The sequence below is a fragment of the Amphibalanus amphitrite genome, unplaced genomic scaffold (genome assembly GCF_019059575.1).
Source record: "Amphibalanus amphitrite isolate SeventyFive unplaced genomic scaffold, NRLGWU_Aamphi_draft 000257F_arrow, whole genome shotgun sequence".
In the NCBI taxonomy this organism is placed as follows: Eukaryota; Metazoa; Arthropoda; class Thecostraca; order Balanomorpha; family Balanidae; genus Amphibalanus; species Amphibalanus amphitrite.
Genome location: NW_024881752.1, coordinates 21,058 through 47,308, shown reverse-complemented (window position 1 = coordinate 47,308; position 26,251 = coordinate 21,058). Strand labels below are relative to the sequence as shown.

The window sequence follows — 26,251 nt, the reverse complement described above, 5'->3', positions numbered from 1 at the left end:
GGGCATTTGCCAGTGCGGTGTCGTCGGGGCAACACCTTTCGGTAAGCGAACTTTTCCCTCCCCCCCTAAATTAATGCCGCAGCGCCCAGGCGCTGCGGAAGTCCCCGACAAATGTCCTGGATTTCATTTGGCTTTCCGACCCGCCGCAAATAGCGGTGGGCACTCCCGTTTATATCCAGGACAGTCTCACCTAAATTATATTCGTCGGCGCGGCGCGTAGCGTGAATGAGTGTGCGTTTGGAGGTGTGATATGGGTAGTGTGCGTGAGCGTAAGTGTGTGAACCATAAATGCCCCTGGTCTAACGATACGAAAATACAGCGTAATGGAATGTGAGCAAAATATTTCATTGGGGGAATGGCAGATGCCGGGCTGATCCACGGTGAACGTGAACGAACAATCATACGGGCCGCTTAGTTTAATACACCCGGGTGGCAGGCGGGCATTGTAGAGTAACTTTGATCAGCGTAATGTCTGTACATGGGGGGAACCATTAAAAGGTTGCAGGTTCCGATGCTTGAAACCCCTACACGTCTATCCCATGTACTTACGGTCTTTTTGGCCGATGTGACACCGGTAGTATATAGAATGTCATGATTAAATGTCGTTATTACACAGTCAAAAGTCACAGAAAGAATATCCAAGCTCAAAAATGGCCTCAAACCCAACAAAAACTGGTATAAATCCCCTTCAAAAGCCGTAAGTCTATTAAACGCCATAGGGGAATAGCTACAGTCCCCCGCAATTTCGTCACGAGCATCGGGCCAATCAGCGTCGAGTATTGCCGAACGCCGATTGGTCGATTTCCGCTAGCCTGTAAATGCTGCTTGCGGATATAGTTTTGAACAAGTGAGGGTCGCGGCTACTAATTATCGCTTGTCACCACTTTTTCGTCGGGAACGTTCTACCTGGTTTATATAGCCTTGGTCGTGACTAGCCGAAAGCACAAACGCAGCGCAAAAGCACTTCTGAAATGATTGTGTTCATTTCGTGTCCCACCATCCTGTATGAACTGTTCACGTTGTGTTTTCCATTTGCTTCAAGATAATTTTTTGGAGAGAATCTGGGTTAAGCACGTTTTCTTTAATACATTTTAAATCAAATGTCACAATAAGAATTTATGTGTGTATTTTACATTGAAACGCAAATCGAACAAAATAAGGTTCGAGTTCGACTCAGTTCGACCAGAGAGGTTCGACCAATGTGCTTCATGTGTGCTTCTATACCAATCTGTCAGCAGGAATTTTGAACATATTTCAAGCATTTCACTCGCGCAGCATTTGAAGTAAGTTCGCCGTGATAGCAGCCAAAAAGTATATAAGTAAACCGAAATACTTTAAATATCACCAATACAAGTATCACCAATTAGCATCAACAATGCCCAATTTTATTTTATATCCGCGATCCAAATTCCAAAAGGTAAATACCTACCTACTATGAATAGGTAAAGGAAGGGCGAGAAAAGAATGCAGTCCCAGCTCTCAGTTACTCAAGGCCTTTGAAAGCCTTGTGCCAGTTGCCAGTGCCACCCAAGATTCTTACAGATAGTGCCACCCACCTTCCTCATTGCTCATTTGGTACGGCAATGATGCGAAGTTTGGATTATCCCGCGCCCCGCTGAGCTCCTCAATTTTCACGCTGGTGAGGATGGGGGAGGGGTGTTTGAACTCGACTTCTGGGCCACGTAGGCTATGTGGCCCAACTCCAAGCCCCAAGACGCTACGTGACGTAGCGACACTCGGAAACGGGCAGACCTTGAAAGAGTGCAAATAAATAACTGATAGATTATTTAACTGTCAATTTCGGTCGTTACTCAGTTCCTGGTCCAGAGGTACCTAAGTTTCACCAACAGAAAAATCGCCAGCTTTAGTTATTTTTGCCTATAGTCGCTCTCCCCCGACTTTCGCCAGGCATGTGAAAAAATAAAATAAATCTAGCTCGAATGATTGAATGAATGGATTGACATGCAGAGCCAGAGCCCACGCCAAGCTGAGCTTGTAATGCATCACACAGGCCCCGTGACCCCTACCGTCCGATAGCACAATGCTGGGTAACGGGATAATTTCAGTCGCTGCAGTTGAGCTGCCCATTTGTCGTCTAAGACACGTCTGTAACTAAGTTATAAAAAACATGTGTATCGTCTTGTCTACCATCGGTGCAGTGCGTACAGGGGCGGATCCAGGAAAACTCCAAGGGGAGGGTCATGAATCGAAGTGGTGCCCCTACCTATACCCAAAATTAAAAACTCAACGGATTTCGTCCACTTCATTTTGGTGGTGCCCCCATTTTCAGTTTTTTTATTTTTATTTTTTATTTTTAGTCAGTATCTTAACTCTTAGCCACAACCACATTTACCAATTGTAAGCAAGTATATATGAATGTGCTATGTGCATAGATGCTATGTGTATATATGTTGTGGACGCTGAGTAGTGAGTACTTACCAGGAACGTTATCAGGTAAGCAAATCGTTGTCAGTCCGACGAACTTGACCCTGGCGTCTAAAGGGTCTGTCCTTGACGCTTCAGGCTTGTCAGGGGCACCAAAGTCCTTCCAGGGACACCACAAACCTTTCAGGGGCACCTACGGCCTTGTAGGGGCGCCACAGGCCCGCCAGGGGCACCACAGGCCTGCCAGGAAGTAGGGGCACCACAGGTCTAGCAAGTATACACGACAGGCCTGTCAGGGGCACAACGGACCTGTTGGGCCCATGAGCACCCCTAGGGGCAGGGGCACCACAGTCCTTCCAGGGGCACCGCAGGCCTGTGAGGGGCACCAGCGGCCTAGCAGGGGCACCAGTCAACACAGGCCTGCCAGGGGCACCACAGACCTGCAAGGGGCACCAGAGGTCTGCCAGGAGCACCACCGACCCCGCAGGGGTAACTTGGGCCTGTCAGGGGCCAGGGACACCACGGGCCTGTCGAGAGGCACTTCAGGCTTTTCAGGGGCACCATAGTCCTCTCCGGGCGCAGGGGTAGCAGGGGCACCAGAGGCCTGCCAGGGGCACTACAGGCCTAGCAAGGGCACCACTGGTCTATCAGGGGCACCACGAGCCTGTCATAGCCAGGCATCTCAGGCTTGTCAAGGCCCAGGGGCACCACAGGCAGGGGCGGATCCAGAAAATCTCCAAGGGAGGGGCCATTAGAAACCAGGAGGCCCCCCCATAATCCCACCTGTTGGAGGCCCCATCTTCCCACTTGTTGGGCCCCCCCCCAAAAAAAAAACTGCGTCTATTGAGCTTATCTAGCTGTTCAGGCAACATCTCAACATCTGTGCAGGCTTGGAGGCCCTCTGTGCAGGTTAGGAGGCCCTGTAAAAGTGGTCATCTCTGTGAGTATAAGAGACCTCCAAGTTATGAAAAGCTTTACCAATCTTCTAACAAAGAAGTCTTCTCAGCTAGTCTTCTAAGAAATAACTAAGTGGGTAGGTTAAAAAAAAAAAAAACTCATCGGATTTCGGCCACTTTATTTTCAGGAGGCCCCCTTTTCAGCTTTTTAACTTTTTAACTTTTTATTTTATTTTTGAAAAAATCGGCCAAGGGGGGGGGGGGCCATGGCCCCCATGGCCCCCCCCCTTGTATCCGCGCCTGCACACAGTACACAGTTACATGCATACATACATACACAACATAGTGTACCCGATTGTTGCTGCCCGGGGCCCGGACACCTGGTGACTTGTCGGCGGAGGGCTGCTCGGCGGGCTGCTGACGGGGCCGTCGTGACCTGTTCCCAGTTGGTCTTATTTTGCGCCTAATCTCCGTGTTAACCCACGCCCCACTGGGGTCTGCGTATAACACTGGGGGGGGGGGGCTATTCATAGCCCCCCTCCTAACTCCGAAACTACTGGGCCGATCGTCAAAATTCAAACGGCGTCTGATAGCCCCGGAAAAAACTGTCGAGCGAAATCTAATTTCATTGACCTCGAGATCACCGATGACGTCACAGGTCAGGTCAAAGTAAAAATTATTAGCATTTTGACTTGTTCACGTTTTGGGCTCTGGCCGCCGTCTTACAAGTCAGATCAGGCTCATTTTTGGTTCACACACTCGTGAACAGATGCTCTAGATACCCTGAGGGTACCAAACTTGTACTTTGATTTTCAGGTCAAGGTCAGGTCATCACAGGTCACGAAAATATTATATCATGCGTCGGTCACGTGACACATGTTTTATGGTCCATTTAGGCCAAAGATTTCGAAATTGATGTCGTCTGTGTCATTCGAGGTCATTTTGAGTCGAATTTAGCTTAGGTCAGGTCACTTTCAGGTCAAAAAAGGTCAAATTTTGAAGTTATAATTTTTCAACAGAAAAGGTGTCTATTGGATGCAGCGTGAGCTCAGGAACACGATGGTGCTATTTATATTGGCGTACGATGTCAAATACGTGGTAAAAAAAAAAATGATTTGAAAAATTAATAATTGTGAATTTTTTGCAATAATGCGTATAACTTGGCCATTTTTGAAGATATTTAGCTAAAACTTGCTAGAGTTAGTCATAATAACGCGTTCTATCACATATATTCCGGTTTTTGGAAAGGTCAAAAACTTTTTGAATAAAAATGTAAACATGTAAATTTTGAATTTTATTATATGAAATTTTCGAAATTTTCAAAATTTCGAAAATCCGAGATATCAGTTTGATAGCGCAGTCTATTCTGAGTCCTCTCATGCAAAGAAATTGGATCTAGCTTAAAAACTGAGCCCTTGGGAGCGATTGCCGTGGTTCAATGTTTTGCGTCGAAATCGGCCGAACATGACGTCACTCTGACGTCATTTCCGGCCGACCTATGGTAGCTACGAAGTTCAAATTTTGGTACAAGGTGTCAAATTGATGCAGCCGAAGGTACTAAAAGTTTGGCGTCGATACGTCAAGTGGTTTGGAAGTTATTGCAGAAAAACGGGAGGGGGGCTATGAATAGCCCCCCCTCCCAGTGGGGCGCGGGTTAATATTTTTGTGCGTTTATTGCTGTTTATATTTTGTAGGAAATGCGCTTTAATTGAAGCATTTTACTTTTGCGCCGATCCGCAATTATTTTCTCTGATGTTTCTTGTCCTTGGTTACCAAAATATACTGAACTGAACTGAACTGAACTGACACGCGGAAAGCGGCATTCGAAAGGGCGTCCAAATTAAGAAAACACTCACGTCATTTTTCATGTCAGGTCAAAGATCAGGTCACCAGAGGTCATCAAAAGCAAAATGCTGCCTATTTCAACATTTTTCGAAGCACCGGCGCATATACCCGGGAACCAATTACCTAAGTTACGGCGCCTCCGAATAGTGCATTCCATAACCCATAGCCCTTCCGACATTTTTTTCCGAACTTTGTCCTCAGATTTGGCCTCAGGTCAACGGTTTAGCCTCCAGAGGGCAAACACCGAGAAAATAGCCGTTTTACGGAAATTGTTTTTCTTTCTTTGATAGGGTAAGGTGCCTAATTAGCGACCCTTTCCGATTTGCGACCTACCTCCCTATATAAAAACTGGCAGAAGAATATACATTCTTGGACGATACCGCGAAAACGAAATATTTCTATCGAGAGTTTTTAAAGGATTTCATGCACGAGGCCTTGGCCGAGTGCATGAAATTCTTTGAAAACTCGAGATAGAAATATTTCGTCGCGGTAGAGTCCTAGATATTATTTCCTGTATGTTTCTTAATATCGTTCGTTATCTGCTTAAAAAAGGCCGAAATATGCATAAATAAAATACATTAACAATAACTACAAGTTAGATACTGAAATACTGGCAGTTCTAATTACTCAACAGTTCAGCAAAGCTTACAAATTTTCTTTAAAACAGAAGCCCTCGATGAAATCAAGCTATCCAAGAAAACCATCCAAGAAAACGTCTCGCGCAAAGTTTCTTGGATGGCTGGATTGCATTGCAAGACTGCATCAAACATACAGGAAAACGGGGTAAAAATATCGTCAAAAGGTCAGCCAAACTTTGGTTATCAAATTAAATTATTTTCCGGTCGTCGATGTTTCTGGTGGGACGTTTCAGGTGAGTTTAAATAAAAATGACGAGCTTCTTATCCAGAACGTGTGTGTTTACTGTTTGGGCCCTCTCTGATGAAAAGCGATGCACATTAGGATGATGCACCTTTTTTATTCTGAATCGACATTCCTTTTTCAATTGATTGCCGTTTTCCCATTGTGAATCGCTCAACTGTGCACAGCATGGCGATTAAAAATGTGTCGCAACTCATATTTCCTATTTGCGCCTGACATGGTCGCAAATAGCTCAAGAGTCAAGAAGGGAAAGAAAGCGGAAAAGAGAGAAATGAAAATGAGGTGTTGCTGAAGCTTGCAATGTGTGGCAGGGGATGCCAAATGTCGTCACCAACTGCAGGGGTGCCAAATTCAGCGCGGACCTCGAATATCATACGAGATAGCCCGCAAAATTTGGGTTTCCGCCTTCTTTTCGCCTTCGGTGCATCACGTGATCAGTTTTTACTCACGTAAATGTGTTGGATAAAAGTTCCTGTTCGAGTGATTGAGTGCTTTGCGTATAGGTTACGTTTTTGAGATCATATTTCATCTTTTCAGGCGTCGCATTTTTTGCCATTTTTAATATGGGGAAACCCATAGAATTATTACCCTCCCCGGTCGCTAATCGGGAAGAGTTCCCTATTAGCGTTTTTTTTTTTTTGCAATGGTTTGCCAAAATGCTCACTACAAATAAGTTAGTGAATATTGAGGCAGAAACTGACTATATTTTAATAGAAAAATGAACGATCTCTCCGAAAATCAGGCCAGTGATACAGTAGCACCCACAGAGCGTGAGCAATGACGGTTCAAATTAAGGGGGTCGCTAATTAGGCACCTTACCCTAACTGTTGACTCAAGCAAGGCACCACATTTATTTTGCCACCGTCACGTTCTTCTCACCGAGAGCTCAAATGTATTAATTTGACCTTAAAATAGATCATTTTTCAAATCTAACTTAAGGTCACGACCTGACCGGAAAAGATTATGACTATGTTGCATATCAGTCAATCCGTATCGTCGACTTGAACACATTTAAGATGTTTTCGTCGCTCTACTAGCATGTCTCTAAAAATAAATAAAAATATTGCCAACTGGGGACCTTCCATGACTTGAGATGACCTCAGGGACATAAATAGTGGTCACGGGTGCAATTTCTCAGTTCAGCATGTCAACTTTACCTGAAAACCGATGTTTGAAAGTGTTTGAAATGACGTTCGTTCAAAAGAGGCGCCTTTCAATTTTCTCTTATTGGCTAATAGGTTATGGAGAGGGCGCAAATTGACCTGACCTGAGGTGATATAAAAATTCTGAGATAAACGTTTTATAAATAATGTTACTCTCATTAATCGTTTAGAGTTTCAAGACGATCGGTGTAGCTATGACGAACATTGCCAGTTTTTCTGAGGTGAGGTCACTTGAAGTGACCTGGTGACCTGACCTTGGACGACCTGGGTCTGAAATTTTCAGACCCAGGTCTGCGGAATAGATGCCTAAACAGTTGTGTCAAAAACAGTGGCGTGGAGCGCCGCCGTTTTCGAGATATCTGTGAAAAACCGCAGAGGGGTGTTTGAATACCCCTGACCCGGCGCTAATATAAAACTTATAATAACAAACTTGTAAAATTTACGTTCTTATCGATTTTGTTTTTCTTCATTAATTCTATTTTTGCAAGAAGCTCATATGACTTTGGTATTACCGGCATTATGTCTGTTTAATCGATCGAGACGCAGATGAACAATTAGACCTTGATCAAGTGGAAATTTGATGAAAGGTAGTGGTCATGCAACTTGACCCGAGAAGGTCATGTTGCACACCAGTCGACTGTCGATCTATCTGTATGCTTGAGCTGAACACTTCAAAGGTATTTCATTGCTCTAGCATGTCACTATCAAAATTATTGTAAGACTTTCAATAGCATTCGCTGAGAACATCACGTACATTACATTCATACTTTTAATGACATTTACCAGCTATGTTACGCTTACCGGATAGCTGCAGGACACGATGGCCTCATACATGTCGGGCTTCAACGTGCCAACAAAAACATGTTACGTTGCCAGGTTGTCTGGTTGATGCATATTGGTTCTGAGCTCAGTACCTAGGCTGATGATAAAGCGGCGCGTCAGCCTACAAAATGCAGCAAAGACCTTTCGTGAACCATTACTAAAGTCGTCATAAAACCGTTGATCGTAAGTCGTTAGTCGTTAAAGGAACCCTCCCACCTTAAAAAGGTCAATGAATTGGCATAAAAATGGTGTCACATGGTTCAGGGTGAGCAAAAAAGGATTTCTACCAAATTTTATTAAAAAATATTGCCCAGCTTTTTTTTTTTAGATATTAGACAATTACTTTGGTTTATTTTTCGGAGCCTTCGCGGCTCCTACGTCATTTGGAAGCAATAATTTGGTATCTCAAAAGTGCGACAGATGTTGCGCGCTAACAGCATATACCAACACTGCTTCACAAAGATGTAAAGCAGTAAAGGTATATAAGATTTTAAAATCGCTAGATCTGCGTTGCCGTCACAAATTCAGAGGGGGCATTCAACTGCATCAGTCCCGCTTAATCCACTAATGCTGTTACTTTGAAATTAGATATCTCCGAATTAAAGCTTTTCTCGATGTTGTGAGTGTCCAAACCGGCAAGTGCAAGCCAGGGACCCCAATTTGCCTATCTAAACTCAAAACTTATTTTAATAGTGGGATGGCCTACTGAGTTTGAATTAGATACATCCCTAAATTTCTCTTTGTTCGCTTCCTCAAGGGCTGGTAAACAAACATTCAAACACAGCAATATTCTCTGCGATTAATGTAGGTACCCACCTATCTAAATGTTTAACTTAAAAACAATTTAACGACTAACGATTTTCAATTAATGATTTAATGATGACTCTAGAGAAACGATTTACGAAATGTCTTGCTGCACTTACTTCCTCAACCTTTCTAATTTCAACAACGGTGTCAGCGTTACAATCAACAGTTTCATGTTACCTATATCGGGTGCAAAGCGGCTGCTTTATACGCCGTCGTGAGCTGACTCGCTAAAGTCACGCTGCATGTCAGTCGATCCGTATCACTGAGATGAAAGTATCCAGGGCCCAATCTTACCAATGCCGTAAATAGGATTTGGCAGCACTGGCCGGAGTTTACGGCTCTCATATCAAAGATATCCCTTTTATTTACACCCAGCTAATCTTGTCCAATGATTTTGATAGCGTGAATGATGATAAATGTTGCCTGAACGAATGAATAAGTGAATGGGGAATAGTTCTGAATGTTACCAAATGCCGTGAGTGCGCATTCACGGCATTGGGTAAGATTGGGCCCAGGATAGGTATCTTCATAGCTCTTCTAAACGTGGTAGCCTCTATCAGAAGTTAATGCCAAATAAATCGCCAGTAGCCTTTTAGTTTTTCATGCCACTTCATAACTTATACAATGGATGATGAGACCTCATCTCAGAGCAATAATTGATTAACCACGCTTATCAGTGACTCCCGATCTGCTAAGCCGAACAAATTATCATATCGGCCGATCGAAACACCCTGTCTTGTCACGCCACCAAACTCTCTGCTCAAGCAGTCCGGTCTCGTCGAGATTGTGTATCGCGACCCGTCAGCTCTAATTTTGTCAGGATTGTGCGCGCAAGGATGCGTCAGTGCCTTCACAGTCGGCCGTAAAGGGTTACACACGGTCAGATTGGTATCCACTTCTAAGGCTGACGATAAGAATTTACCTCCCTAAGCCTCCGAATTGCAAATGCAGCAAACCCCCTGGTGCAGCACTGCAGCAAATGCAGCAACAAAAGACAAATATGGGAAGAGCTCTATTGCTCGGATAGGTGAAACAACTATATACCGGTCTGCCGAACAAAACTTGCCCTTCCAAACGGACTAAGTGAGTGAGCACAGTTTAATTTTATAATTTTGGATTGATGGCGACGGCTCAGCGCTGCAACGACGACATTTTGTTCAACCATTCGGAAGTTTATTTAAATGTTTTCATGCTTGCATTTAGTGGTTATCGTTCCTACGTATCCTCTGTCAATTTGAATGCGTTTTGCCCCATTAATAACACAGCTGGGAGATCTTTGTCTCGGGCGGATGCGCGGGGTTTGTCCCGTGCATTACACCCTGCGTGGACGGGATAGAATGGACAGCTCCCAATTTATAAATTGTTTCCGCTTAGACAACAAACGCTATTGACACTAAAAAATGTATTGTCACACGTTTATCTCGGCTACTTTTCAGTCACAAAAAAATGCAATTTAATGTTTTCCGCGAATGTCCCTGCATTGTACGCCTACAACTAAGCCGAAAGATGACAAAATAAACATTCATTTTCGTTTCGACCTCGTTTCACCAAAACCTCTAGTGGTACTTACATGATACGACTATTCTGTTTCTCATATCGGGGCTTTATAAGTCGCCGGTGGTCGCTTTGCCCTTGGGCATGGGGCTAAGCTAAGTGGCCAAAATGCATAGGTGTAAGGTTTTGCCAATATCTCCTACATGTGAATGTCTTTAGTAATGAAACGAGGTTGAAATACAAGGCAATTTAATAGGGATCACATTGGTATAGAGAGAATCTTTCCAAACGTCAATCAAACGTCGGCATCGTAAGAAGCGTTAGGGTGCCCTCTCTCCCCTATGTACGTACAGTTAGCTACTGGTTGATGGTCCACTACTCTTAATCCACCGGGTTACTATGGCTCATTGGCTCAGCATTGGCAGCAGACGCCTGGAACCGGTAGGCTGTGCCGCATGACCCGAAAGTTAAGCGGCACAGTCTACCCACGCTGTTTGATATCGGCTCAGGTCGCCGGGTGCACACGGTTCGTCGGAAGGTCATCTCAGGCTCAAAAGAAACGGTATATACCATTCGAAAGCTGACGGTGAGCTGAATCCAAAAATGTATTTTTTATCAAAATCGATCGATGGCCTTTTTTGAAAATTGCGTTTTTGTAAAAACTTAATAATCTTTTATTCAACGGGCTGTCCCGGACATTCTTGAAAACATAAACATGTATTTTTGAGTTCCAGTGAAAGCTGAACCCCAAAAGAACAATATTTAGCGAAGCAATATTTCCAAACATTAATATGCGTCTCCCACAGCCGAAAATAAGGCACAATCACACAGCTCAGTGTCACGATGGACCAAAGTCAACCACACAGAAGCTTGAAATGACCCTTATCGACTCGCAGACCCGGCGCTCTCGGCCCGCCTGACCGGTCACGGAAAGAACGTTCGGCTCTCGTTCTACTAAACAAATGTCATATTTGTCACTTTAACTGTCCACATCGCTATTAAAGTTATTCAGGATACCTGTGAAGAAAATTCATTGTTCTGCTCGATTTACAACATGCTTTAATTTACATTTTTCTTATACATGTTTTGTTCCATCCAGCTGCGATCAGTGCCCGCGCAGGGGAAGTGAGCGGGGTTTCACTGTCAGAGGCTGTACTGGTGACAGCTGCTCGGCCGTGCGACCGGTCAAAGGTTACCCTGCCCCGCCGGGCGCTACCCCCACTCCACCCGAGCTGAGGCCGGTGCAGCCTCTGACATTTCAGCGCGGCCAATTTTCCTTATATGGGCATGATACCAAGCTCAATTGATCAAAGTAGACATGAACAAATGCAAATTAATGCATGATGTGAAGATGACAGAACAATGAATTTTCTTCACAGGTATCCTGAATAACTTTAATAGCAATGTGGACAGTTAAACTGACAAATATGACATTTGTTTAGTAGAACGAGAGCCGAACGTTCTTTCCGTGGCCGGTCAGGCGGGCCTAGAGCGCCGGGTCTGCGAGTCGATAAGGGTCATTTCACGCTTCTGTGTGGCTGACTTTGGTCCATCGTGACACTGAGCTGTGTGATTGCGCCTTATTTTCGGCTGTGGGAGACGCATATTAATATTTGGAAATGTTGCTTCGCTAAATATTGTTCTTTTGGCATTCAGCTTTCACTGGAACTCAAAAATACATGTTTATGTTTTCAAGAATGTCCAGGACAGCCCGTTGAATAAAAGATTATTAAGTTTTTACAAAAACGCAATTTTCAAAAAAGGCCATCGATCGATTTTGATAAAAGTTACATTTTTGGATTCAGCTCACCGTCAGCTTTCGAATGGTACATATCGTTTCTTTTGAGCCTGAGATGACCTTCCGACGAACCGTGGGTGGGGTGCTTTGCAGACCAGCTGTTGCGTCAGACCAGCGCGGTGGTGGTGGTGGTGGTGGTGGTGGTGGTGGTGGTGGTGGTGGTGGTGGTGGTGGTGGTGGTGGTGGGGGGGGGGGGGGGGGGGGCTCGTCTCGGTGGTTTGCGTGGGCTGGCGAGTGGTGTGGGGTGTGTTGGTGGACCATGGGGGCTGGTCGGGTGTGTGTGGTCACTTGCTGCATTGCACATTTTGCATCGCTTTTCAATCGTATTCCTGCTTTTGCTAAGCACAATGCACAGAAGACTCAGCGAATATAATTTACTTTACATGTGCATTGTGCAAAACGTGTTTCGGTACGGTATCGAGGCAACTATAGGTCTTGTGCCATATAGGTATATGTATGATATTTAGGCAATACATTTATGAAAATGGTAGAATGTAGATTGATGCTGGATGTCCATTCGTATGCTAAATGTCGGCAAGTATTGAATGAATGAATGAATGAATGAATGAATGAATGAATGAATGAATGAATGAATGAATGAATGAACCAATCAATCAATCAATCAATCAATCGACATGTATAAACTACCGTATATATGGCTCACAACCACTAACAACCAAGCCATCCTAACTCTGAAAAGCAGCCAGAGCCCCGATGAGGAGCTTGAACCGGGACTCCACTACGAAAGTTTGGCCAATAATCCATCATCATTCCACCAAGCTAGAGTGGCCGGCACCTGAGCCGATGCGATCTTTTCCGGTCCTGAGCCTTTCCGATCACGGCATAACTCGCCCCAATGACGCAATCATCAGCGATTGGCGGCAAATTCGTCTGCGGCCAAAGCCGCCATCTGGTGTCGCTCAGCGCAGGAGTTACTCGACCAGGGTTACTCGACTGTCAAACTGACCGGTTGCGAGAAGGTTCGAAACCCTCCGGGTGCTGGATATTTTTTTTTTCTGGGTGGGAGGCTCTGTGATTAGTCCACTTTTTAGAAAGACTATTTGGTGACTGATCTTTCTTTGCTGCCATTCATGAGGAGACCGTTGCACCCTTACCTATCCTTCCGCACCCCACTTGGGAGATTAGCGTTTGAACCTCCCCTGGGCTTTGTGCATATCTCTAAAACGTATTTTTGGAGGGGGATGCGATCAGTTCTATGCGATAAGTGACCAACCACACACGCCCAGCCCCAGGTCTGCTCACTCCCTCCCCACATCACCCCCGCCTCACACCACACTCCACCACGCCTCATTCACCGAGCCGAGTCAAATCAACAGGCCCTGCCCCTCCCCCCTTCCTCAGCTGGTGTGACGTAGCGTCCGGTTAAAACGCTCTACCAGGCGACCCGAGACGGTGTCGCCGCTTAATCCGCGCATGACTGGGGTATTTTCCATAACGCGAGTGACTGAGGGGGGGTCTCCACAGCCCCCTCCTATCTCCGAAACTATAGGGCCGATCGTCAAAATTCAAACGGCGTCTGATAGCCGTGGAAAAACTGTCGGGTGAAACCTATTTTCATTGACTTCGAGGTCACCGATGACGTCACAGGTCAGGTCAAAATAAAAATTATCAGCATTTTTGCTTGTTCACAGGTTGGGCTCTGACTGCCGGCTGACAAGTCCGATCAGGCTCATTTTTTGGTTTACGCACTCCTTGATATATGATTTAGATACCTTGCGGGTACCGAACTTTTACTTCGAATTTTTCAGGTCAAGGCCAGGTCATCCTAGGCCACGAAAGTTTTATATCATGTATCAGTCACGTGACGCAGGTTTTATGGTCCATTTTACTCGTAGATTTCGAAAACCGTCTGTGTCATTTGAGGTCATTTTCAGCTGAATTTACCGGAGGTCAGGTCACCTTCATGTCAGAAAAGGTCAAATTTCGATAATGATTTTTTTTTTAAACAAAAAAGGTGCCTATCAGATGCAGTTGGAGCTCAGGAACACGATGGTGCCAATTATATTGCTGTGCGATGTCAAAAGCGTACCTACTGAAAAATGGTTTTGAAAAATATGTAATTGCAAATTTTAACAATAGGTAATGCAAATAACTTGGCTATTTTTGAAGATATTGGGCTAAAACTTGCTAGAGTAGTTTATCGGTGTGTGTTCTATCACACGTATACCGGTTTTGCGAAAAATTAAACTCTTTAAAAAATAAAAAAAATACATTTTGTGTAATTGTAGATACATATTGCATATTTTTCAAAACTTTCACAATTCTGATGATTCGAGACAGCAGTTTCATAGCTACGTGCATTTGTAGTCCACTCATGCAAAGAAATTGGACCTAGCTTTAAAACTGAGCTCTTTAGAGTGTTTGCCGTAAATCAATATTTTACATCAATCGGCCGGCATGACGTCACTCCGACGTGATTTTCGGCCAAACTATGGTGGATTGAAAGTTGAAATTTTAACGCAAGGTGTCAAATCGATGCCTCTGAAGGTAAGTACCACAAGTTTCGTGTTGATCCGTCAAACGGTTTAGAATATATTGCCGAAAAACGGGAGGGGCTCTGTAGGCCCCCCCAGTCATGCGCGGGTTAACTCTCGGATCATGCGGCACAGCCCTACCGGTACCAGGCGGCTGCTGCCAGTGCTGACTGCTGAGCCTTAGGGACCGGTGAATACAGAGTAGTGGGCCATCAACCTGTAACCGACTGTACCTACTGATCAGTAAGTTTTTTGGTCAGACGTTCAACCGGCAGCCCCAGGAGCGTGCCGTGTCCCACCGCGCTGTGCGTCCGGTCCGCCCAGACAGGTTGCCTGACAATATACGATGCTATATAACCGACGAGCTGGCGGCGCGCCAAGCTTAGAGGGCGCCCCGGGGGGCGTGCGCGCGTGCAGCTCCCCCGATAGAGAGACGACTCCGCTCTGGCGACTGGCCTCCGATGAAGGTGGCCATTTTTACGGTGAGAGGATTTAGTTCATATGGAAAGTTGATGTGAGAGCTGATCAAAGATCATAACAGAACAAAAGTTCTTGCATGCTGTTCATTTGGAAATGAACTCAGATGTTAAGTGCTATTTTAAGAGGGCTGGCCTCAGAGGGCTCATTGTCTCGCGCGATTCCCTAATTGTATCGATTTTAAACACTCCCCAGCGCTTTTAAACATTAAACAAAACACTCAAGTATTACAACACCCAACGAAAATCATCAAGTAAACAAAAAACTGAACGATTTAACGATTAACGATTAACGACTTTGACAATTAATTTGAAAAGTACAGTCAATTGTAACGAAAACTGTAAAAACATTTTAAGCCTTGGTACATATTTTTCAATGCTCTTAGTTCGGCCGTTGACTGATATACAAGCAATGGGAGAGGTTTGTCATTAAACTTCAAAGAGTAGACTTGCCAATGATTGCTCTCTTTTAATAGGCTCGCTTACCGTAACATTACGATTAAGCGAGCATTACCGACAATTGGTTCAGTCAACTAAATCTATCTCAAACAATCTGCTTGTTAAATGTTAAAGGTAGTGTGCCAGCTTTCTTGGACCATATGGAGTTAATGGCCCAGATAAGGAGAACCGGATTTTTAGAACTTATCCATACCTTCAAAACTCATGGAAACGTCTTAAATTCTTCAAATTTTGAGTACCCCAGTGCGAAATTCGCCCCGACGGCTTGTCGGTCGTACCCCAACCACATTTCACACCACTATGAACAATAAATGCACACACTGAAATCGCTATTACCGATATGCTCATCCAATCAAGTTTCGATAAACCCGTTCATCATCATCTCCTGCGGTTTCGAACACGCCTGTTAGGTGGCTTCTGATGCTCGTCGAGGTCGGAATTTCCAAATACGCGTGGTGCGTCGGGCCGCGCGCTCTGACTTCGGCCAAGAAAAATGCGTCAGCTGATCATTGTCATTTCTGCCACTTGCGTGTGGTGAAATGGGGTCATAACTTATAAGACGGCTTTTTCATATCAATTATTTTACATAAAATCATATTTCAAACCATAAATAATGTTCGACAGCCAAATAAAAGAAACAATACCAATACGGGCTTACAGTTTAAGGCTCGACATTGTGTTTTCCTGTATGTTTGATGCAGTCTTGCAATGCAATCCAGCCATCCAAGAAACTTTGCGCGAGACGTTTTCTTGGATGGTTTTCTTGGATAGCTTGATTTCATCGAGGGCTTCTGTTTTAAAGAAAATTTGTAAGCTTTGCTGAACTGTTGAGTAATTAGAACTGCCAGTATTTCAGTATCTAACTTGTAGTTATTGTTAATGTATTTTATTTATGCATATTTCGGCCTTTTTTAAGCAGATAACGAACGATATTAAGAAACATACAGGAAATAATATCTAGGACTCTACCGCGACGAAATATTTCTATCTCGAGTTTTCAAAGAATTTCATGCACTCGGCCAAGGCCTCGTGCATGAAATCCTTTAAAAACTCTCGATAGAAATATTTCGTTTTCGCGGTATCGTCCAAGAATGTATAGTCTACGATTAGACAGCTGATAACTCATTCCCGTACGTCGTATGGTCGTAACACTATAATGACCTTTGCTTATTGTCACAAGTGCGCCGCATTCGCGATTGTTGCCCGACGCCTGTTTGCAGGTGAGCCCACTACAGTTGTTATACATATCTAAAAACCGAAAAACTTTTAGGCGAAAAAGGCACTATTCCAGGCCCATTTTTGATTTTTTTGCGATATTAGGTAAAAACAGAAGCTTCTTATCCTAGGAAAAATAAAATGGGAAATCTTTCAAAGGTGGCACACTACCTTTAAGTTCTAAATAAAAAACATGTTTTGAAGAAAAAACGTGAGCCTTGTTTCCATGCTTAAACAGAACAACGTAAATTTTCAGCATCTGGAAAAGTGTCCACTGTTCAAAGAAATCAGTAAAGTACAATTACTCTAAACACAGAACTGCTTAATCTTGGAAACGATAATATGCTGCTTATCCGTCTGTCCGCCGTCGGACGGTCGGACGGACGAACGGTTTAATAGACAGACAGAGACAGACGGCGGATTAATAGACAGACAAAGACAGTCGGAAGGACGGACGGACAGACAGACCAAAAAGTCGTTCCAGCTTCTGCTGTCCATTATAGCAGCGTATTTTTGTTTTCGTTTTCAGTTGGTGCTGGCATCCTTCTGGGTGCGGCACCAGGCACAGGAGGGCGGCTGCGACTGTATTCCCCGCGATCAGTGTCTCGCTGACCCGACACCGGAGAGTTTCACCGCCTGCACCACCGTCAACGGAACACAGGGCGTCTGTTGCGCCAGTGCCGCCCAGCAGCGTGGCGGGTGAGAAAAGTCATTCATTGCAACATGAAAATGAATTGAATAGAAATAAAGGTAAAAATGAGAATTAAAAAACATAACAAAATAATAAAATTGTCAACTACGAATAACAGAAAACTAACAATAATAACGTTATTAACCCTCGCATGTGTGCGGCGTTTGTCAGCTTCTAACGTATAGGGGGGGGGGGGTCGGTTGGACCCCCCCTTGCCGTTTGGCCCCTGATCGAGCTAGAGCTTCGCGGAAAAAAAACGAGCGTGTTGCTCGTCACGAGACGAAGCCGATGACACCCAATTTTAAGGTCCTAGGTCATTGGTTGACCTTCCAGGTCAGGTCAATGTCCCAAAAGTCGGGAAAATCGGGGCCTGTTAGAAAGTCGTAAAGTGTGGCTGCTATGGGGTTTCTCGGGGTGCTGATCACGAATATCGTGTTAGTTTTGATCAGTGATCACAGATGATGTCTTTAAGCATTTAGACCAGATCGGTCAGGTCAGGTCAGGTCAACCAGTAGGGATAGTGGCGGGTATTCGTAGTAGGTGTCAACCGCCTCTGACAGCTTCGTAACATGTTACAAAGGCACTAGAACTGCTTCGTAACTGTTCAAATGGTTTTTAAATTCGAATTCAGCTCCAAAAACTAGCCTAGAAACACGTAAATCTCGAAAAAGTGAAACGAGGTCACCAGACACCAAAGGTGAATGACCTGACCTGACCTTCAGGTGACCTTGACATCCACCCTAATGCATGGTAGCAGCATCGAATCACATGTTTGAACGCTTGAAACCACGAAAAGCTTGCAAACGCGCGGCTAATGCGAGCCGACATACGCCGAATCGCGATTCCGACCAAACATGGCCTCGAGAAATAGGTCACAGGTCAAAGGTCACTCGGGTCAGGGTAATGAAATTTTCAGAGTAGGTGTAAAATTGATCAACTCGAGGGTACTGAAAGCGTCGTCGCGATCGGCCGCTTTGTGCCTGAGTTATTCGCGAAAAACATGGGTGAGGTTAAATTAAGTTTTACCGATTTACAAACAAACTGATCATAGGCATTAATTGCATTGATAATTAACGTGTTTTATCGCATTTTATTGCATTTTCATTTTTAATGAAATTTGTTTTTTTTTTTGTTTATTTAAAGTACTTGCAGGTACTAATTGACTTGTATAAGGACAAAAATGTTTTTTTTTTATACGCTCACAAATGGCAAAAGAACAAACCTGATAATTCCTGCAAGTTAAAACACCAAACGGCTATACTCAGGCCAGCATATCCTGTAAATCGATTTAAACCCGCGCTGGGCTGGAAGGTGTTTGGACCCCCCAATGCGGTTTTTCGCAGATATCTAAATAAAAACGGCGGAGCGGAGCGCACCATGTTTGGGACACCAGAGGCCTCCTGCACCAAAATCATCTTACACTATTCCTTGGCTTCTGTTGCACCCTGTGCACCCACAAGACTACTGTGACCAGGGGCGTCGCCACGGATTTTTGAGTGGGGGGGGGGGGGGGGGTCGGGTTTCCGGTCTTCGTCTTGATGGGTAGGGGTGTTTTTAGCCACACTCACGGTTTTTTCGTGTGCCCGGAGAAAAACCTCGGCGCGCAGCGCCGCGAAAGCAGCGGTATATCGTATTGTACATCAGTTTTGCATCGTGCATAAAAGTCAAGCAGAGGTCACCCGAGGTCAGGTAACAATGTCATGTCAAGTTCAGTTTTAATGCCTCTTAAAACTGCAATCTTGTCATTCCTATAGATTATCTCCTGACTCCTATAAGTCTGAAATTTGGTGTAGTGAATGAGATTATAAATGCCAACAGTTCATGAATCTGGGATGTTACATCTGAGAAGCGAAGTCAGGTCAAATAGGCGTGTGACCTCACCAATCATGATAAGATATGGGAAAAAGCACGATGCCCTCTGCTTTGAAAGAATATGCTAAAAACGCTAGATACTTTTGTAGCCATGACACCTTGTTCAATCATTTTAGAGATAAGGTGCAGCTAATGACCAGTGGTGACTGAAATGGTCAGTCCTTAGGTCATCAAAGGTCTCTAACACATTTTCGACAACAACTTTTGATGGAGACGTTGTAGAGCGATGACAGCACCTGGAGTGTGTTCAGCTCAGTAACACAGATCGATCCATATGCAGCAGGTTCTTTTCCGGTCAGGCCATGACCTTTACCTGATGTCAAGTTTTCTATTCAAGTTTTTAAGTTCAAATTGTAAGCCATGCGACGTGTTTCGACGAAACAAAAACGATGGTGAAAACATGAATATCATACACATTCACTGAATCATAGGTTGTTACAGAACAAATGTTTCGGCAAAATCCGTCCGTTTAGCTGTTTGGACTGTATGGTACACAAGCCTGAAGCTATAGACCCGAAGTCATATCTGAGGTGAAGTTGGCGAAAGAGCTTTAAAAAGCTATCGAATACGCTTTCTGTGTTGCTGTAGCTCTTATTCGTATTTTGCGGGTCGCTAAGGTAAAACGTTTACCAACGTAACGCATAAGGCATGCTTTCAGCCCCTGATCGAGGTAGAGTTTCGCGGAAGAGCGAAAATGCTGCCCGTGATGAGAGAAAGCCGATGATGCCCAATTTCAAGGTCTTGGCCGGGTCATCTTAGGTCAACGCCCAAAAGTAGGAAAAATCTGGCCACCTGCTAGAACTTAGTGAGCCGTAGCTGTTATCGGGGTCCTGAGTACGAGTTCGATGTTAGTCTTGAACAAAGATGATGACTCCATGCATTTTGGGTAGATCGGGTCGGGTCAGGTCAGGTCGACCAGCAGGCTTCCTGCCGGCCATCTAGAGTGGGTGACTGACAACCACCAACGATAGCTTCGTAACATGTTACATAACCATCATTTATCAAAACTACTTGAAACGGTTCAAACGGGCGCTAAACTCAAAATCAGCCCCAAAAACCACACTTGTAAGTGGAAGCAAATAAAACTCAAAAAAGTTAACCAAGGTCATCCATATTCGAATCAGGGCCATTTTTTTTTAGAATAGGTGTAAAATTCATTAACTCGAGTTTCGTTGCAATATACTCCTTTCTGTGCGTCTTATAAGGAAAGCCCCAGAGGGATCTACCATCTGACCCCATTTCCCCTATGCAGGCAGGTCCGAGGGTAGCAGGGCTGAGGCTAGCCAGGTAGGTACAGCCCTCTGCAAACTGCGTGGTAGGTATTCTTTTTTCGACAAAACCGGGAATAACGCGAATACAATGCTATTGGCCAGTCGGAAAACGTAACAGCAAGACGTGCGAGACTCCGCACCTTAGATTGGGCTTATTTTGGTATACATTTTCCAGCTGGTTTGGCAACAATACAAGAAAGTTTATATCTGCCCCCAAAACAAACTTTTGCATTTTGTTGCTACACTAGTTGTATAATTCGTTCAGTGATAGAACCAATCGAGGGAGTGGAGCATGGCGCATCTTTATGCAATGAGATCCGACCGACCGATAACTTAGTCTTTGAGTTATTCTCGGTTTTGTCGAAAAAAGAATGCCTACCACGCAGTCTGCAGAGGGCTGTACCTCGTAGTTACTGATACGTCATCCGACGAATCGACTGCAACCATTATTTTGACAATCAGACGAACGCTTGGGTCAGTTTTGACGCGCTCGCTCATTTGAGGGATAAAAAGGGACTAAAATCATATTGGCATGCTGATGTTCTAGCCCACAGCTTATTGACCTATAAGCAATAGGGACTAGGGAGCTCTTGAAGCGATTCTGAATCTGACGTTGTATTTGTTGATGTTGCTGACGCCAACTTCCCTGACATGATAGCTAAAAAAAGCATACTCAGCATCGCCAAAAGTGGGGGGTCGACCCCCCGGTTCTGACGAGTGGGGGGGGGTCGCGACCCCCCCGACCCCCCCGTCGGCGACGCCCCTGACTGTGACAAGTTACCTACCAGTAAAACGCCTTTTGGGCGAAGAACGAGCGAGCGAGATAGTGAGCCCTGCACGTGCGGAAGGGCGAGAGGGTACTTCCAACGGGCTTGTGCAAAGCACCCTTCTAACCGGTCGCTAGCGGTGTACCAAATTTGAACGCAATCGGCCCAGCCGTTCCTGAGATCTGGAGACGGCATTCTGCACGTGCGCACGTGCAAACGGGGTCCAAACTGACTTTTGCACGGCACCCTACTAACTGGTCCCCAACCGTGTACCAAATTTGAGCGCAATCGGCCCAGCCGTTCTCGAGATCTGGAAGCGCTCCCTGCACGTGCGCACGTGCAGTAGCACCTTAACCGCAACACATGGGAATGCATTGCCTGGAGGGTGCCTACCTGTATGCCAAGTTTCAGCGAAATCGCCCCAGTAATTACCAAGTTATTAAAATGGGAACAAATTTGACACCTCTTATTGTTGTATTTTGCACGTGCACTGGGGGTGACCCACATGCATCGGGAGTATCCTATTTTTGGAAGAAGGGATGCTGCTACCCTACAAAAATTACCGCAAGTCAATCGCCCAAGCGGCTGCTGAGATATGAGCCCCTCAAAATCACTACTTTTACATAACAACTTGAACACCCTTGACTTTTCACGTGGCACGTGCCACGACGGTCACTGAGATGTATCAAAAGTAGTCAATTACGGGGTAGACGGGATGGGGCTACCCAGCAAAAAAGACCGCAGGCCAATCGGTCCAGCGGTTGCTGAGATATAAGCCTTTCAAAAGCGTTACAGGCCGGGCCGGGCCGGCCTGTAACGCTTTTGAGAGGCTTATATCTCAGCAACCGCTGGACCGATTGGCCTGCGGTCTTTTTTGTTGGGTAGCCCCATCCCTTCTACCCCGTAATTGATTACTTTTGATACATCTCAGTGACCGTGGTGGCACGTGCCACGTGAAAAGTCAAGGGTGTTCAAGCTGTTTTGCAAAAGTAGTGATTTTGAGAGGCTCATATCTCAGCAGCCGCTTGGGCGATTGACTTGCGGTGATTTTTATAGGGTAGCAGCATCCCTTCTACCCAAAATAGGATACTCTCGATGTATGTGGGTCACCCCCAGTGCACGTGCAAAATACAACAATAAGAGGTGCCAAATTTGTTCCCATTTCAGTAACTCGGTAATTACTGGGGCGATTTCGCTGAAACTTGGCATACAGGTAGGCACCCACCAGGCAATGCATTCCCATGTGTTGCGGTTAGGGTGCTACTGCACGTACGCACGTGAAGGGGGCGTTTCCAGATCTCGAGAACGGCTGGCCCGATTGCGCTCAAATTTGGTACACGGTTGGGGACCAGTTAGTAGGGTGCCGTGCAAAAGTCATTTTGGACCCCGTTTGCACGTGCGCACGTGCAGAATGCCGCTTCCAGATCTCAGGAACGGCTGGGCCGATTGCGTTCAAATTTGGCACACCGCTGGGTACCGGTTAGAAGGGTGCTTTGCACATGCCCCTTGGAAGCACCCTCTCGCCCTTCCGCACGTGCAGGGCTCACTATCTCGCTCGCTCGTTCTTCGCCCAAAAGGCGTTTTGCTGGTAATAAATTCTACCAAGTACCAAGCACCTAAAGGCCTACGTACAAAATAAAAAGGCCTTACGTACGTACAAAATAATTTACCACCATTAGGCTAGCTAGCTCTGAAATCGTTTTTTCGATTTCACCTACCTAGGTGGTTTGGTGCAAGACGCCTCAGGTCATGCAGCTTTTTTCATGTGCTGTGAAAATGCCAGATCCAGGTCACCCAAGGTCAGGTCACCGAGTCATCTCAAGTGATCTTAACTAAAAAAAGTTACAATGCTCGCCGTAGTTACACCGACTGAACGATCGCTTTGAAACTGTCAGCGATTAATGATAACAATGGTTTGTATAAAATTTTCATCTCGAAACTTTGATGGCGGTGACCTAAGGTCAGGTCAGGTCTGTGACCTCGCCATTATAAGCTAATGATAGAAAATTAAAACGTGCCTCTTATGGATGGACTTATAAATACCTAACACTCTCAAGCATCGAGTTACTATGACACACTGAATCGGAAACTTGCACCCGTGACCCCGCTTTATGGAAATGCTCCAGCAGTTTTTTTAAATGACCTCTTCCAGTCAGATCATGGCCTTGACCTTAGGGCACCTAACCTTTTAAATTGACCTTTTAAAGTCAAATTAAACTCATTCAACGCGATTTAACGTGAGAAACACGGTGCTGGTTAAAGCAATCTTGTGCCGCTCCAGACTCCAGAGTCATAAGTTATTACTAAACAAAACATGTTTTTCGTAAAACGGCAATATTATTAAAGGTAGTGTGCCAGCTTTCCTGGACCGTATGGAGTTAATGGCCCAGATAAGGAGAACCGGATTTTTAGAACTTATCCATACCCTCAAAACTCATGGAAACGTCTTAAATTCTTCAAATTTTGAGTACCCCAGTGCGAAATTCGCCCCGACGGGTTGTCGGTCGTACCCCAACCACATTTCACACCACTATGAACAATAAATGCACACACTGAAATCGCTATTACCGATATGCTCATCCAATCAAGTTTCGATAAACCCGTTCATCATCAGCTCCTGCGGTTTCGAACACGCCTGTCAGGTGGTGCGGTAGACCGCGCCCAAAGCCAGGGCCCCGGTAACGTGAGGTAGCCGAGTCAGGGCAGCGTGCGCTGACCCAAGCCGGAGCCGCGCGTCCTCCCGGTGTCATGTGATAGCCCGGGGCTGCCCGCGGGGATGCGGTAGACCGCGCCCAAAGCTGCGGCCCCGGCTTGGGTCAGCGCACGCTGCCCCGACTCGGCTACCTCACGTTACCGGGGCCCTGGCTTTGGGCGCGGCTTCTGCTCATACTTTGTGGTGCGGTGGTGGTGCGTCGGGCTGCGCGCTCTGACTTAAGCCAAGAAAAATGCGTCAGCTGATCATTGTCATTTCTGCCACTTGCGTGTGGTGAAATGGGGTCATAACTTATGAGACGGCTTTTTCATATCAATTATTTTACATAAAATCATATTTCAAACCATAAATAATGTTCGACAGCCAAATAAAAGAAACAATACCAATACAGGCTTACAGTTTAAGGCTCGACATTGTGTTGTCTACGATTAGACAGCTGATAACTCATTCCCGTACGTCGTGTGGTCGTAACACTATAATGACCTTTGCTTATTGTCACATGTGCGCCGCATTCGCGATTGTTGCCGACGCCTGTTTGCAGGTGAGCCCACTACAGTTGTTATACATATCTAAAAACCGATAAACTTTTAGGCGAAAAAGGCACTATTCCAGGCCCATTTTTGATTTTTTTTTGCGATATTAGGTAAAAACAGAAGCTTCTTATCCTAGGAAAAATAAAATGGGAAATCTTTCAAAGGTGGCACACTACTAACGGCAATATGAAGAATTTTGTCCCCTGGAGGCTTAACTGTTAAGACCTAAGCGTGGCATTTTGACCTACTTCGAAATGACCTTGACCTATATTTAGCTTTTACGATGGTATCATGCTTTCTCATGCAATGCATTGAAAGGGCGCCACCTGCTCTCATTTCATAGCTTGTTACGAGCGAGCGAGCGCAGCGAGCGAAGCGAAGTCTTTTCAATATAACGGAAAAATCTCAGTATGAGCGGCCCGGCCCGGCCCGGCCCGGCCCGGCCTGTAACGCTTTTGAGAGGCTTATATCTCAGCAACCGCTGGACCGATTGGCCTGCAGTCTTTTTTGCTGGGTAGCCCCATCCCTTCTACCCCGTAATTGACTACTTTTGATACATCTCAGTGACCGTCGTGGCACGTGCCACGTGAAAAGTCAAGGGTGTTCAAGCAGTTTTGCAAAAGTAGTGATTTTGAGAGGCCCATATCTCAGCAGCGGCTTGAGCGATTGTCTTGCGGTAATTTTTTATAGGGTAGCTGCATCCCTTCTACCAAAGGTCGGATACTCTTGATCTATGTGAGTAACCCCCACTGCACGTGCAAAATACAAAAAGAGGAGGTGCCAAATTTGTTCCCATTTCAGTAACTCGGTAATTACTGGGGTGATTTCGCTGAAACTTGGCATACAGGTAGGCACCCACCAGGCAATGCATTCCCATATGTTGCGGTTAGGGTGCTACTGCACGTGCGCACGTGCAGGGGTCGATTCCAGATCTCGAGAACGGCTGGGCCGATTGCGCTCAAATTTGGTACACGGTTGGGGACCAGTTAGTAGGGTGCCGTGCAAAAGTCAGTTTGGACCCGTTTGCACGTGCGCACGTGCAGAATGCCGCTTCCAGATCTCAGGAACGGCTGGGCCGATTGCGTTCAAATTTGGTACACCGCTAGCGACCGGTTAGAAGGGTGCTTTGCACAAGCCCGTTGGAAGTACCCTCTCGCCCTTCCGCACGTGCAGGGCTCATCATCTCGCTCGCTCGTTCTTCGCCCAAAAGGCGTTTTACTGGTTTATGATGACCTTTGATGACTTTGCATTGCCCTTGACACATACTTCTCTATATATGCATAGATGATGGCTCTATCTTTCTAGTTGAGGTTTATTTGCCATTGGGTCTACAGTGCAGGGATATTTCTATCTCGCACTTCTCTGAGATGCAAAGATAAGAATTTGTTATCTCTGCATCGCTCTGAGATGCAAAGATAAGGTCTCGAGGGTTCATAGCCAAAAATCAAGAGTTTAACTGATGATGGGTCAATAACCCAACGGCATTTTTAATGGCTGTATATGTACGAAACTTATGAAATAAAAACAAACTACAGTAAATCTTTTTTTACATAGATGAATACATTTGAATATAATATTTAATTAATTAAAAATAAACCTCAACATAGATAGATATAGGATTCCTCATGGCTCACTCGTTGAAGATCGGATATCTTTTCCTCGCGTGTTAC

The 26,251-nt window shown here is 45.2% G+C and overlaps 1 protein-coding gene across 2 annotated transcripts in view; it reads left to right on the top strand.

Moving 5' to 3' along the window:
- The first annotated feature begins 988 nt into the window (after positions 1 to 988).
- The window catches only part of LOC122386615 (chorion peroxidase-like), a 30,343-nt gene continuing 5,080 nt past the window's right edge, over positions 989 to 26,251 (top strand). Inside the window, exons 1-2 of one of the 2 annotated variants that reach the window (XM_043375969.1) lie at positions 989 to 1,283; positions 17,264 to 17,433. Coding sequence is in view for 1 of the 2 variants with exons in the window: in XM_043375968.1 (XP_043231903.1) it covers positions 15,046 to 15,066; positions 17,264 to 17,433 (191 nt within the window). In the remaining variant the exon portion in view is untranslated. Of the gene's footprint in view, positions 1,284 to 14,981; positions 15,067 to 17,263; positions 17,434 to 26,251 lie in introns of those variants that run through there. The other variant, XM_043375968.1, reaches the window with a different exon arrangement.